At 39.9% G+C, this 16,042-nt stretch overlaps 1 protein-coding gene across 1 annotated transcript in view; it reads right to left on the reverse strand.

Moving 5' to 3' along the window:
* The window catches only part of LOC311289836 (NACHT, LRR and PYD domains-containing protein 3-like), a gene marked incomplete at both ends in the record, with an annotated part of 31,439 nt that extends 23,740 nt beyond the window's left edge, over positions 1-7,699 (reverse strand). The window contains 3 exons of the mRNA XM_084408082.1: positions 903-2,718; positions 7,235-7,327; positions 7,435-7,699. Coding sequence (XP_084264208.1) covers positions 903-2,718; positions 7,235-7,327; positions 7,435-7,699 — 2,174 coding nt within the window. The remainder of the gene's footprint in view (positions 1-902; positions 2,719-7,234; positions 7,328-7,434) is intronic.
* Positions 7,700-16,042: the final 8,343 nt, after the last annotated feature.

Consider the following 16,042-nt stretch of genomic DNA (forward strand, 5'->3'; position numbering starts at 1 on the left):
TATTCAATCCATCAGAAAGAAGCTTCACTCCAGAATCCTGCAGGTCATTGTTACTCAGGTCCAGCTCTCTCAGGACAGAGTTTGAGGATTGTAGAGCTGAAGACAAATGTTCACAGGACTGAACAGTGAGATTACATTTCTGTAGCCTGTGTAGAGTACAAAACAAACAGCAACAGTAATGCTTATTAGCGTTTATAATCTGGAGCTTGAAAAAACTTTAACTGTAGTGATGTAAGCAAAGCTAAAACAATGTTCTCTTCATAAAACATCAAAACAGTATTTATCTTGTTGAACTACAAATTTATTAAATGTTTAATTTAGGTTCCAATACAATAGTATATAAACCGAGAAAGTTCTGTACACTGTGTTTTACAATTTGAGGCATAGATGATGAGATTCAAAGAAGATTAAGTCAAGCAACCCAGGTGTCTGACATTAACCTTTTGTCTGTATGCACCCCCTGAACAGTGTCATTGTCCCAAGTTAAGCTATGATAATGTGAAGGTATGGGTGATACTGTCAGGCTGATTGGATTAGCATCTATGCATTTAAATGACACTGTTATGCTGATGAGATCAGGAAATTGGCTGACTCCTGTACTTCATTTACATGCCACCTCTATGTAAATCCCTCCCCCTTGAAAGGTATAAACTATAATGTACACTGCCATTAGTTTAGACTTGATGACTGCAGCTACGACAGCTAGTGTTCTCAATAAAGAATCCTTCTGAAGAAAGAACCAAGTCTCCTGGTTTTTGCTTCTGAGTTTCCAACAATATCATCACACACATTACATTTATTCATTTTTCTGAACAGTCTAGGCCAGCAAGTCACCCATTTAAAATGAAGGCAATTACAAAAAACTAACAGTGTTTATAAATGAATGTAAAGGAGACTCTTACAGTGCTTTTCTGGTGTTTTTGATCACTGGCAGAAATCTCATCAGTGCTTCATCAGATCTTCTGTAATTCTGCATTTCAAACATCTCTTGAGTCTCTTCTGACATCAGGATCACAAACACCAGACCAGACCACTGAGCAGAGGAGAGATTCTGTGCTGAAAGTTTTCCTGAGCTCAGATTCTTCTGGATTTCCTCCACAAAGTCATCTTTCAGTTCACTCAGACAGTGGAAGAGATTGATGGTTCTTTCCACTGATTTCTCTGTCTCTATTGTCTGTTTGATATAGTCAACAGTGTCTTTAACATTCTGTGTTTTCAGTTTCAGTTTTGGCAGTAGTTCCTTCAGGTCACTCTGATTGGACTCCAGTGAGAGACCCAGAAGGAACCGAAGGAAAAGGTCCAGGTGTCCGTTCTCGCTTTGTAAAGCCTTGTTGACTGCAGACTTATGAAGCTGAAACAGTGGCTTTTTGGACAGTTTCCATGTCAGATTTTTTGTCCTGGATTCAAGAAATGGGTTTGTTTTCTTGTCTTGGCCCATCATAAACACATAAAGAGCAGCAAGGAATTCCTGTACGCTGAGATGTACAAAGCTGTAAACGTTTCTTGCTGAAACCTTTTCCTCTTGAAACATTTGCGTGCATAACCCAGAGAATACCGACCCTTTTCTGACATCTAGTCCACATTCCTCAAGATCTTCTTTGTAGAAAATCAGGTTTCCTTTCTTCAGCTGTTTAAAGGCCAGTTTCCCAAGCTTCAGAATAATCTGATCAAAAGACACTGCTTTGGCTTTAAGTTCAGGGTCATCACAGTATTTTTTTTCCATCTGTTGCTTCTGAGAAATTAAGAAGCTTGTGTACATCTCTGTGAGAGTTGTGGGAGTTTTGTCATTGCTCTCTCGAGCCAGTAGAGGCTGAAGAACAATAAGAGAGATCCAGCAGAAGACGGGGATGTGGCACATGATGTGCAGACTCCTGGATTTCTTGATGTGACTGATGAGGTTTCCAGCAACCTCAGGACTGCTGTTATTTTTGAAGTATTGCTCTTTCTGCTCATCGTTAAATCCTCGCACCTCTGTCACTTGATCAATGTAGTCACGGGGTATCAGACTGGCTGCTGCTGGTCTGGATGTGATCCAGATGAGAGCAGAGTGAACCAGGTGTCTCTTGATAAGGTTTATTATTATCTTACTCACTGTTGTTTTTTCATGTACATTTGTAAATGTGTCATCTTCTTTAAAGTTCAAAGGAAAGCGACATTCATCCAGCCCATCAAAGATGAACATAACTTTACCATCACCTTCAGGAAGAGAGGGCAATTCTTCAGGACTACAAAAGAAGTATTTGTTGAGCAGTCCCATGAGACTGTACTCTCCTTTAATCAAATTCAGTCTACGGAATGGAAGTGGAAATATGAAGACTATATCCTGATTCTCTGTTCCTTTAGCCCAGTCAAAGATGAATTTATTGACAGAGACAGTTTTTCCCACTCCTGCGATCCCCATTGTCAGCACTTTTCTGTTTCGTTGACCCGTGTCACACTGGACTTTAAACATGTCATTACACACAATTGGCTTCTCCTTGGCAGTCAATCGGTTGTGATTTGATTTGATTTGTATCACCTCATGATCGTTCACTCTTCCTCCAGTCTCATTTCCCACCACATATAAATCAGTGTAGATATCGTTCAGGTATTCCCGATGACCCGTCTCTGAATTACCAACCAATATCTGCTCGTAGTCCTGTTTTAATTTGTCCTTCAGTGTGAGGCTGGTCTCTGTGTAATCATGAAGAGTAGCTTTTCTATCGTCTGCAGTTAATCCTTTAAGAAATATGGGAAAAGACTAAGTGATCGTGTTTTTCATTAATTCATGCTTGTAATATATTCAAATTATTCACAATCTTACTGCATTAGTGTTTACATGCACATCTTATACTGATTATGTTGAAGTTGACAGCATATATGGTGATGGAAATTCCTTGACTAATGCTGACATGAATGCAATTGGTTTTAACCCCCTGAGGTCGGCAAACGAGAGGGCACGTTTTGCTAGATTGTTTTTCACATAGCAGCAAAATAAACTTAAAATACTCCGTCATTTATGGTCATTCAGACTTAAGAAATATGAAAAAATAAACTGTTAAATGTCTACTTTTTTATGTGTCCACTTACAAGCGAAAAAAAAAACATTGTGTTTTTGTAAAATAAAGAAAATAAACAGGGTGTGCTTTCTGCCTGTCCCTCTCGGTGAACGTTTTTTTTGGAGCACGTCTCTAAACTTAAACAAAATTCAGCGAATACTATTCACCCAGGCACAAGCAATATATCTTTATAATCATTCAAGTGTGTACTTTTAAATTATCTAATTCAAAACTAAATCAAATATTCTCTGTTTATGTAATCTGTATGAAAAGAGAGAGATGTCAGTCGTTCTCATCTCAGCTCATTATTTTTAATGTGATCCCGCCCACGGAGAGCGCGCGCTGTTCAAACGCAAATGACTGAGGCAATCCATGCAAACTGTGAACGCCCCCATATCAGCTCGAGAAAACACATCAAGTTTAATCAGATCATTGTACTTGTTTACACCGTCTCGCGGCGCTGTGAGGAATAATACTATTGTAATAATAATAATGGAAAATGTACCTCAGAAGTGCTGGTATTTCGAGGAGCAACGCCTGAGCTATGGAATACTGTATTATGTTTTTTTCCTTCTCAAGTGAATCGCGTTTCTGTGTGTGAATGAATGAACGGCAGAGATGCGCGCTGTTTACCACAACTCGCAAAAAGACGGTTTAAATCTGAATCGCGTTTCTGTGTGTGAATGAATGATCTGCTTTTAGCAAACTATATTGCTATACTGAGATGAGTAAAAATCGACTGAAATATGTTGAAATAAAATGTATTTGTATAAGCAACGTATTAAACTGCAAATTAACATTTATATTCCCTATAATAAAAACGATAGACATATGTTACAGACATATGAAAGACAACATTTCGTTGACTAGTTTTGGATAGATTATAAAGACTGCCACATCAAATAAGCTTTTGTTTGCAAATTTTTGCTCATATGTTAAATATAGTATGTTTTGTCAAAAATAAAGTCATCAAATAATATGTTATTATAGTGTTTGTTCCAATGTAGGCTATATTCAAAGTAATGAATCCTTAACTTTGAAATAGGCTATGTATGATAAAATGTATACTTTAGTTTTTACAAAGAAAGATTACACTCGAATTGTTGTTGTAATTGTAACCTTTTTAATAAAAAATATATATTTACAAGGTAGATGTAAACAAACTATTAAAAGGTAAATATAAGCCTTTTTCTTTAAATATTTTTTATTGTGTTTTATTAGCGACAAATTTGGGGAGAGGATACATATTCCAAAACTGAAAATACAGTATGAGAATTAACTGCACAATTACTAGACATGTTTTCCTTGGATATTATACAATTTGCAAGCACAATTTGTGAAATTTGTTTTTTTTTAGAGGCTTCCAACATCGCTTTGAGATGTACATTTAAAGGCACTATAGAAAATAAAGGTTATTATTATTATTATTATTCCAACTGTGAACCAATTTGGTAGAATTATATATATATTTATACCATGGGCTGTTTAAATACTCGATTCTGATTGGCTGGAAGGTGTGCAGTAAAACCGCTTAATGCACAGGTAGTTCCAGTCAGTTTGATTACAGTTCAAAATTAATCCGCTACTATAAACATTGGTAACCATAGTAACACAGTTACACTTGCAAGCAGAGTGAGGGGCCGATCACACCTGACGCGTTTTTTTGCAGTGAGAGGCGCCTATTTTATATTGGTTTCCTATGGCAGCGAGCGTTCTGCGTGCTGTTTAAATGCGCCTGCTGCGCCTCGCGTCTTTGAAGTTGAAAAAAAAGCAACTCCGAGCGGAAAAAGCGCCCGACGTCATCGCATTTTTTTCCACTGTCCAATCGAATGAAGTGAGAGGCGGGCCTTCCGTTTAAGTGATGAAAGCTACAGTTGCTTGAACGCCGGGAGAGTGCGATGATAGAGGATAAACTTGGTGCTCTCGCAGGTTACCAGGAGCTTAACGACTTCACGAACCGTAACTACCACAATGTTAACAGAAAGTAAATAAAGGTAATAAAAAGCTGATTTGACGTTTACTTGACTGACAGGACAGCTGGTTCATTGGTTGCCTAGCAACATAAAAAACGCAGCGCACTGCTCTTTCTGTGTAATGTAAAGTGCTGTGCACCTCGCGTTTTCGAACCTGAAAAACGCGTCAGGTGTGATCGGCCCCTGAGAGACACATATGAAAACGTTTATTTATTTAGGCTAAATGGATGATTTTTGCATATCGTTTAATTTGTATGGTGAATATGGCAATTTTGAGAAATGGGCCCAGGCACAAGACGAAATAGAAGACTTTGGAGAAGACGTACATGACAAAAAGCGGCACAAAGAATTAACAATAAATAAATGACATGATTAGTTCAAATAAAGATTGCCTTGTCACTGTCAGTGTTGCCTGTCATTCATAAATAATTTTAATAAATCCATTAAAGAATCATTAAGTTAGCTATATGCTTAAGCAACGAGGGGACTGTAGACTTTAAAGAAGAGATGCACACAGGTAACTCGCGCACGCATCTCTCTCTCTCTCTCTGTTCCTTCTCTTTCAGTTCTCTGTCTTAATAATGCATTTAAATAAATGTGATAATTCATTCAATTAAAAGCAATCCGATGGCTCTACTTTATTTAAAGCGGACGGAGTGCCGTAACTTAAGAAAATAACCGTCATTTTTACACGTCTGTTAAAAAATTACACTGTAAACATCAGTTACAGCTTTAACTTGTTTTTAACTTGGCAAATAACCAAGGTATAAGCGGGATAGTCCACGGCTAGCCATGCATTAAAGAATTTTAATGCACTTCATAGAGGCAACCTCATAGAGGCAACCTCATAGAGGAAACCTTGAGGCTCCGCTTCGCGTCGGGTGGTTCTTCGCCTCTACGTCGTGCATTAAAATCCTTTAATGCATGGCTAGACGTGGATTATCCCTTACTTAATGCATGGCTAGCCGTGGATTATCCCTTACATATATATATATTGCTCTTGCATTCTTTCTTGTGGCTCAGTGAATGGCTCATTATGTATGCAGCCCCATTATATGGGCCATTGTCTCCTCAGGTGTGAACCACTTAATATGCATGATGGTGTTGGATCATTGATGCCCCTGCGCATATTGCCTTTCCAAACAGAAAGTGTCTTACAAAATTTAAATCAATGTATTGTTTTATGTGAATGATTAGGCAGGATAATTTTTCAGATCATTTTGAAGAAAAAACTCTAGGCGACGACATCCATTAGTCAAAAGTCTTGTGGACACATATGTAGTATGTGTTTTGTGGCCTTATTTCAGAAACTTTAGTTTTTTGTTTTTTCAATAACCATGCATAAACATTATTTTCTCAAAAATACAAACATGTACATACATGTTGCTCACATATTATGGTAGCCCTGTTTGTGATAGAGTGTAATTACAATAGAGTGTAATTACACCTTTGCCATTAATATGTTTATAAGCAACTGAAAAAAAGCACAAATGTCAGGACATGTCAGAACATCTCAAGGACCCCAAAAACACCTTAGACTCCAGAGGGTTAATAATAATAATAATAATAATTCCTTCCAGAGCAATACATGCTCTGTCACTATTGGACTCAGGTCAACTTAGTTCACTTAAAAATGAAAATTCTGTCATCATTTACTCACCCTCAAGTTGTTTCAAACCTGTATGAACATATTTTTTGGAACTATGGAACTACTATAACTACTATGGAAGTCAATGGAACCCATCAACTGTTTGGTTACTGACATTCTTCAAAATATCTTCCTTTGTGTTCAGCAGAAGAAAGAAACTCATACAGGTTTGAAACAACTTGAGGGTGAGTAAATGATGACAGCATTTTCATTTTTAAGTCAACTATTCCTTTAAGGCCATGCTGACCAAATAATTATAAAAATAAAGAAAGCTTTTTGATCAAACCATTGACATCTAGCACACCAAACAAGACATGAGACTGTATTAGGGTTAGGTTGGGGTTATTGCAATGACCCTACATATGTAAAGTTTTAATTCAGGGTTTAAGACAATTATAAACTATTTAACCATTTGTAAAATCATGACTAGACAGTCTGTTCTAATAAATGTATATAAGATAAATAAATAAGATAAGTAAATAAATAAATAAGATCTGATGCTGTTCTTCTTGGCCATGTAATTGTTGCTTGCTGTTATATTTTATTGTTTCCATGTACAGACAGGGATTATTTACCCCTGATCTCTTCTGAATGAGGTCCAACAGTGGCAGACGTATTTATATTGCTTCCAGCCTGACTTGAGTGTGTGAGAGAGAGAGGATCAGTCACTGGGAAACATAAATCACACAAACACATCAGTAGAGCAAAGTTTAAGTCAAACCATTACATTGGTGAACAGTCAATCACATTACAGTCACTGTGAATTAAACGTTACCTTGCTTGTGATTGTTCTCCAGCTGATCAGCCAGAAGATTCTGGTTCATCTTCCTCATAATCGCTACTGTGATCTTCACAGCTTCTTCTGGCCCAAAACGTGATACCATCTTATCCACTGTGTCTAAGATATCTGCTTTCTCCATTTCAGACTTTGTTATACACTCATGATCATTCTTTAAGTGCCACTTAAACTTCTTCTGTTCAACTTCTTCCAGTTCACTCAGTGATTTCTCAAGCAGATCTTCAACTTTAACAGATGCCATTGTCCTTCACAGATTCACAGCTGCAGGATAAAAATAAAAAGATCTGAATTAGTTTCACTCTTAACATGATGACCTAAGCGCTCAAATGTTATTTTGATTATGAAATGAATCTGTGATTGGATCAGGACTCTCATCCAAACTAATCTGTTAAAGGGGTCCTATAATGCTCCTTTATGCATGGTATCTATCTGAAACATGATAGTAATGAGTACCCTAGCAACAGCATAGCAACACCCTACTTCCACCCAGAGTACTCTAGAAACTGCATAGCAACCACCCAGAAACGCTTAGCAACAAAATAGCCAACACCCTAGGAACCACTCCTGCAACCACCCCAAGTACTCTAGCAACTGCTTATCAACACCCTAAAACCTCTGTATCTATCTATCTATCTATCTATCTATCTTGTCTGTTTTTCTGATAGACTGAATTACCTTAAAAAATGTATTGATGTTTATGTTTTATTTGATGTGACAGCAGTCGTCCGTGAGGGGCTGCTGTCTCTTATCTTTGTTTTGTATTTGTTTTATTTTTGGCATTAAAATGTGTTCGAATGTTCACCGGTTCCCGCCTCCTTCTTCCCACAACATGTAACCTTGTTACATGCCCCTTTTTGAGTGGAACCAAAAATGTGCTGTTTTTGTGTCTCTTTAAATTCAAATTAGCTGTTGCTCCCAACCCCCCTTTCCAGAAGTGTTTTCTCGGATACTCTGCCGGCAATAAATAAAACATCAGCCTATTTTCTTCTATTTAAATCTGATATACCAGAACTTTCCCGGAAAACTAATAGAATCAGTTTTTTTAAAGGACTTGTGACATAAGAGTGAAACTATGTGGAGAATCACTGTCTGTCATCAAAAGACCCAAAAACAACCAAAAACAACAAAAACAATTTACAGGTAAAAAGAGACAAACACTGAAACAGAGACAGAGAGCACACTGAAATATATTGTTAAGAGACAGACAGCACTGTCAGCAGAGGTTTCTCTGAGCTCTGACCAGCGTTAGCAGCATTATGACGTTCATTCCGAGTCCGTAAGCAGGACATGATCGGAGATGGGTGCATGATAGAAAACACAACGCGGGTCAATATGTAAGCTGTGTCCCAATGTGAAGGCTGCATCCTCCGAAGGCCGTATTTGAAGGCCGACTGGCCGTATTTGAAGGCTGAATGCATCACAGCGGCGTGACGAAGGACGCCCCAATAGGCTATGTGCACAAGCGTCGCGACGAACTTCCGCTATTCCGCGGAGGCCTTGGTACACTGTGGGTCTGTTGAGTTGCAGTTTTATTGTGGAAATGAGCACGAGTGAAACCTTACAGTGTGTGGTGGAAATGTGAGTGTGGGAATTGTTTTTGCTGTTCACTCGCAATCACAGCTGTCTGTTCCTCCCTCTGTCTGAGTCCAGTGAAGAGCCTGCTAATGCTTGAAGAGCCTGCTAATGCTGTGAGTTACAGGTGTCTATTCCTCCCTCTGTCTGAGTCCAGTGAAGAGCCTGCTAATGCTGTGAGTTACACGTGTCTATTTCTCCCTCTGTCTGAGTCCAGTGAAGAGCCGGCTAATGCTTGAAGAGCCTGCTAATGCTGTGAGTTACACGTGTCTATTCCTCCCTCTGTCTGAGTCCAGTGAAGAGCCTGCTAATGCTGTGAGTTACACGTGTCTATTTCTCCCTCTGTCTGAGTCCAGTGAAGAGCCGGCTAATGCTTGAAGAGCCTGCTAATGCTGTGAGTTACACGTGTCTATTCCTCTCTCTGTCTGAGTCCAGTGAAGAGCCTGCTAATGCTTGAAGAGCCTGCTAATGCTGTGAGTTACACGTGTCTATTCCTCTCTCTGTCTGAGTCCAGTGAAGAGCCTGCTAATGCTTGAAGAGCCTGCTAATGCTGTGAGTTACACGTGTCTATTCCTCCTTCTTCTGTCTGAGTCCAGTGAAGAGCCGGCTAATGCTTGAAGAGCCTGCTAATGCTGTGAGTTACACGTGTCTATTCCTCCCTCTGTCTGAGTCCAGTGAAGAGCCTGCTAATGCTGTGAGTTACACGTGTCTATTCCTCCCTCTGTCTGAGTCCAGTGAAGAGCCTGCTAATGCTTGAACAGCCTGCTAATGCTTGAAGAGCCGGCTAATGCTTGAAGAGTCGGCTAATGCTTGAAGAGCCTGCTAATGCTGGAAGAGCCTGCTAATGCTTGAAGAGCCTGCTAATGCTGTGCCGAGAAACGCGAAGAGAACGGTGAAGAGAATGCGGAAGCTGTGGATTATGTCCAGTCCTCTCTCTGTCCGAAGGTGCTGAGAAACGCGAAGAGAACGCTGAAGAGAATGCGGAAGCTGTGGATTATGTCCAGTCCTCTCTCTGTCCGAAGGTGCTGAGAAACGCGAAGAGAACGCTGAAGAGAATGCGGAAGCTGTGGATTATGTCCATTCCTCTCTCTGTCCGAAGGTGCTGAGAAACGCGAAGAGAACGCTGAAGAGAATGCGGAAGCTGTGGATTATGTCCAGTCCTCTCTCTGTCCGAAGGTGCTGAGAAACGCGAAGAGAACGCTGAAGAGAATGCGGAAGCTGTGGATTATGTCCATTCCTCTCTCTGTCCGAAGGTGCTGAGAAACGCGAAGAGAACGCTGAAGAGAATGCGGAAGCTGTGGATTATGTCCATTCCTCTCTCTGTCCGAAGGTGCTGAGAAACGCGAAGAGAACGCTGAAGAGAACACGGAAGCTGTGGATTATGTCCATTCCTCTCTCTGTCCGAACGTGCTGAGAAACGCGAAGAGAACGCTGAAGAGAATGCGGAAGCTGTGGATTATGTCCATTCCTCTCTCTGTCCGAAGGTGCTGAGAAATGTGAAGAGATACATGAAGAGAACCTGAACTGAAGAGACTTTTAACATTGTTTTTATTATTTAATAAAGAGTATATTTATTTTGAATGCTGTGTCCGTCATTTCCTTTGTGTCCACGGCCGGCTCCTCAGGGGCGGCACGCAAGCGAAGGGGTGGGCGGCCCGCTGGCGCTCCACCCCGACCTGTGACAGACGCATGCACGTTTAAACACAATTTAAACAACGTAGGGCTATTATTCCATGCATTACTTATATTAAGTTGCTCAAGCAAGTGGTCAAATTTTTACCTGTAAATTGACAAAAACAGCCGACTCTCGTGCCTTTTCTTTTCCATTTAAATTTTAATAAAATAAATCTTGCATGTCACAAAGAACTTGTTTTTCCACCTCCACGAATGAGAGTGTTGATCATTATGTCGCCTTGTTGAATTAAATTGAAGTTTACCTTGCTTTACCCCGGTCTTCTAAAAGTAAAAAGATGACTGTGAAAAATAGTAGTAGGCCTATAGAATTAAATGCATTTATGGTGAGATTACTACAATTTATTGACAAATTACAATTTATCTAGATCGTTTCCGCACCGAGTCTATTTCTGCTGTGCTGCAAACGCTGAATTAAAGTGACAGCGCATGTTTCGTGGTCAAAATTAACAAAGATTGACATGAAAATGTAGTAATTTCACCATAAATGCGTTTAATTAAATAAATTGTAGTCTCATTCGTGGAGGTGGAAAAACAAGTTCTTTGTGACATGCAAGATTTATTTTATTAAAATTTAAATGGAAAAGAAAAGAAAAGGCATGAGAGTCGGCTGTTTTTGTCAATTTACAGGAGGTAAATATTTGACCACTTGCTTGAGCAACTTAATATAAGTAATGCATGGAATAATAGCCCTACGTTGTTTAAATTGTGTTTAAACGTGCATGCGTCCATTAAAGAGTGTAGGTTATATGTGTACAAAGAGAATCGCAATGCTGAAAAAACATTTTATTAAATAAAAGTTGCAGCGTAACTTCTGGATTTTAAATAAAAATAGTAAGTGTTTGTGGTACAGCCGTGAATCAGTTATTCACTGCAAACGCATCATATATGAAGCACTATAGCGCGTGCTGCTCCTGCACCGCACACACACACATGCACACACACTGCACACGGAGTATGTGGGAAACGGCCGTAAGATCCACCTACAGTTCTTAGAAACTTAGATGTGTCACGCACATAGTATCTCTTTATTTCGTACAACAGCAGCACTCATCTTGTTTGTTTACAGCGGATGCCGATGAAGCGGCCGTAAACCGGAAACTGATATGCCGACAACTGACAATAGCGGAAGTTCGTCGCGACGCTTGTGCACATAGCCTATTCAAAGGCTGCATCCTTGGAAGGTCGCATTTGAAGGCCGATTGCGTCACTGCGGCGCGATGAAGGCTGTCCCGATTCAATTCTGCATCCTTCGAAGGCCATATTCGAAGGACTTTTGCTTCAAATTCTTGTATACCTTTTTTTTTTTTTCAAATAAAATTGGCAAATGAAAATCATTTGTTCTATAGGCTACATTAAAGTACTTTTTCCAAATATTTACAACATACGTTAAACATAACAAAATCAACATAAACATTTAAATTTACAGTACATAAAATAAGAAAAAAATAATGTAGACTTTTATTGAGCTGAGCAGGGAGACCCTGGTGGTGCCACTGGACCTGCCCCTGGTAAGGCCTCCTGCTGGTGGGACATCATCTGGGATGGTCTCCAGAGTGTTTCAGTGCATATTTCCACTATCCATTAAGTTGTCTACCAACAGGTTTGCAGGGCTGATTCAGTCGATGGCTTTCTGAAAAAAGGACTTTTAATAACTACTAATTCTGCATTGGGGAAAAACTACTAAAACCTTAGTTAAGCAAAATTATCTTGCATACTCTAATATACTTAAAGGGACAATAAGTAGCTTTTTAGGTATTTTATTATCTCAAATCAATATTTTTATTCATAAATATGCCCTCAATGGTGTACAAATACCTATGCCAATGATCAGACTAATCCTCGTAAACGAAGAATTTATTATCTTTATATACATGGGACGGGTAGGTCCACGGAGGCTTCCATGTAGTTCCGCCATCTTGAAAAACTATAATAGCAGAGAGGGACAAAAAGTACTAGGCCAACGCGTTTCGTTCAGAGCCAGCGTCACGTGACTGAAGCCAGCAGAAGCGGAGGAGCAGAGCAGTTGAGAGGCGCTTGTCACTTCCGCGGCAAGTTTAAAAGGCTGCACTGCACGGTTATTTATACACCGTTCATTCATACATACATATGAGTCACAGGATAAGGAGTCCTCGTCATCGAAAAGTCCAAAATAGACTGTAAAAGGAAACGTGACCGGAGATTACAAAAACAAGGGTTAATGTCGGGATAGCTAATGCAGGAGAAAGCTTTCAAAACAAGAGATGCTGAAGTTGCCTGCTTTCTTCTCGACAGGTAAGTCAATGTTACGGTCTTAATTACAAGCTTATTTTTCATTGCTTGGTTGTGAACTTTATTATATAGATAGTAGAACATTTATAGTTATATCTATTTATCTATTCATAGTAAGTTAAACAGGCTCTTTGATGAATAGCAGCTATTGAGTAAAGTAACGTTAGAGAAGGCACGGATGATGATGATATCTAACAGTGCACATACTTCAAAAATATAACGAATAAAGGCGGCATTACTACTAACTACCATAGGTAATGTTTTTCACAGTCAGTAATTTATACTGTAACATTCTTTTTTTCGTTGATTCAAGTTTCAGTTTGTTTTAAATAAATAACAAACCTGTTCACCCGAAGGAAAACTCAAAGTGCTATTATAAGACATCCTGTCATAGCTTTTTGGTACATAACGTCTACCGTAGATGCAACGCGCATTTGGAAAAGTGAGGCGCTGGAGAGCATTATTCGTTTGAATGCAAAATACAGTTTCACCACTAGATGGGAGAAATTCCTACTTAGTGTCCCTTTAAAGTATCAAGAGTAAAACTAAAGGTATGTATTCTGGGGAAAAAACTCCTTGTCATGGTTTTTATGATGGTTTTGCATTTATATTAGGCTACCACTGCATTACTGCGTATGTTGCATTTTACTTCTGTATATTTTCAAGGTTGTTACATTTAAACTATATACTTTTGTGTAGTTTAATGTAAAAACGTATTGTGATGTGAGGGGAAAAAAGTACTTCAGTAGGTTACTTCACATTTGTACGTGAATACTTAAAGTATGCAGTTCCAAAAATGTAAGTAACAAAATGTAGGTCTATTGTCAAAATAGTAATAAATTGTTTCTAACTACAGCTGCGTCCCATATCAAAGGGCGCATCTGAAGCGCTCGGACCGGTCTAGCCTACGGAGGATTGTTCTTGTCGCCTGGCAACTGTGACAGCTGCCGATGACGAGTGGGAGGAATACTGGACTTTTTTATATTCAATTGGGATTTATATTCAAACAGGGCTAAACCAAAAATACATAACCTGGCAGTGCCGGGGATGAAACATCCTCACCATGTCCTCCAGTAAAATATAAAACATAAAAATGATAATAGCCAATTCTGGCTCCATAGCTGTTTACTCAAATATACCAAATGAATTATCAGGATGGCAGCTGTCCTCTCACACCGTTGCTTGGCGACAGGAGCGGTGATCGGGAACACCTGGTTGCACAATTAGGAAATCCTACGAAGGCTACATGGTGCGTCCTTTGAAGGACGCATAGGCTGCATCCTTCGAAGCCTTCACATTGGGACACAGCTGTAGTGTTTTTTATTAATTTGGTGCTATTGTGCCCAGCTGAGTAAACAACACTTGGGTTTACTATATATGCGTCGCATGAAGGCACTTTCTGCTGCTTGCAAATTGAATCTTTAGAGGAGACAGTTGATTGACAATTGTTTTTGCCCCCATTTTTCATGAGCTGAACTCAAAGATCTTGGCCTATTTCTCTCAAATATTGTTCACAAATCTGTCTAAATCGGTGTTAGTGAGCACTTCTCCTTTGCTGAGATAATCCATCCACCTTACAGGTGTGGCATATCAAGATGCTGATTAGACAGTATGATTATTGCACAGGTGTGCCTTAGGCTGACATAAAACTGGCCACAAATGGCCACTCTAAAATGTGCAGTTTTATCACACAGCACAATGCCACAGATGTTGCAAGTTTTGAGAGAGCATGCAATTGGCATGCTGACTGCAGGAATGTCCACCAGAGCTGTTGCCCGTGAATTGAATGTTCATTTCTCTACCATAAACCGTCTCCAAAGGCGTTTCAGAGAATTTGGCAGTACATCCAAACGGCCTCACAACCACAGACCACGTATAACCACACCAGCCCAGGACCTCCACATATCCAGCATCTTCACCTCCAAGATCATCTGAGACCAGCCACCCGGACAGCTGCTGCAACAATCGGTTTGCATAATCAAAGAATTTCTGCACAAACTGTCAGAAACTGTCTCAGCTCATCTGCATGCTCGTCGTCCTCATCGGGGTCTCGACCTGACTGCAGTTCGTCATCATAACCGACTTGAGTGGGCAAATGCTCACATTCAATGGCGTCTGGCACTTTGGAGAGGTGTTCTCTTCACGGATGAATCCCGGTTTTCACTGTACAGTAGTGATGGTAGGTTCGGATCATTTTACTGACTCTCTTGTTCGATCTCGTTCATCAAAATGAATGAATCTTTTTTCGAGTCATTTAGTCAATTTAAGGGGCTTTAAATGTTATACTTTTAGCAGGCAAATTGCCGAACACATCCACCTACGCAATCTTGATCATATTCTGAATTAAGAAATCATTATAATGCAGTCAAAAATTGTTTACAGGGAACATAAATAATTACTTTACCTTCTGAGTCTTTCGTTCATTTCTCACGTGACAGACTCAATGAACAACTCACGCTCTCTGCCATCTGCCCTGTACAGTAGTGATGTGTAGCGTCATGTGGGTGAGCGGTTTGCTGATGTCAACGTTGTGGATCGAGTAGCCCATGGTGGTGGTGGGGTTATGGTATGGGCTGGCGTATGTTATGGACAACGAACACAGGTGCATTTTATTGATGGCATTTTGAATGCATAGAGATACAGTGACAAGATCCTGAGGCCCATTGTTGTGCCATTCATCCACGACCATTATCTCATGTTGCAGCATGATAAAGCACGGCCCCATGTTGCAAGGATCTGTACACAATTCCTGGAAGCTGAAAACATCCCATTTCTTGCATGTCCAGCATACTCACCGGACATGTCACCCATTGAGCATGTTTGGGATGATCTGGATTGGCGTATACGACAGCGTGTTCCAGGTACTGCCAATATCCAGCAACTTCGCATAGCCACTGAAGAGGAGTGGACCAACATTCCACAGGCCACATGATCAACTTTATGCGAAGAAGATGTATTGCACTGCGTGAGGCAAATGGTGGTCACACCAGATACTGACTGGTCCCTGAAAGTCAGGGAAGAGCAGAAGCAAGAGACAAAGTGATGATAA

Source organism: Rutilus rutilus, assembly GCF_951802725.1.
Source record: "Rutilus rutilus genome assembly, chromosome: 4".
NCBI classification, from domain to species: domain Eukaryota; kingdom Metazoa; phylum Chordata; class Actinopteri; order Cypriniformes; family Leuciscidae; genus Rutilus; species Rutilus rutilus.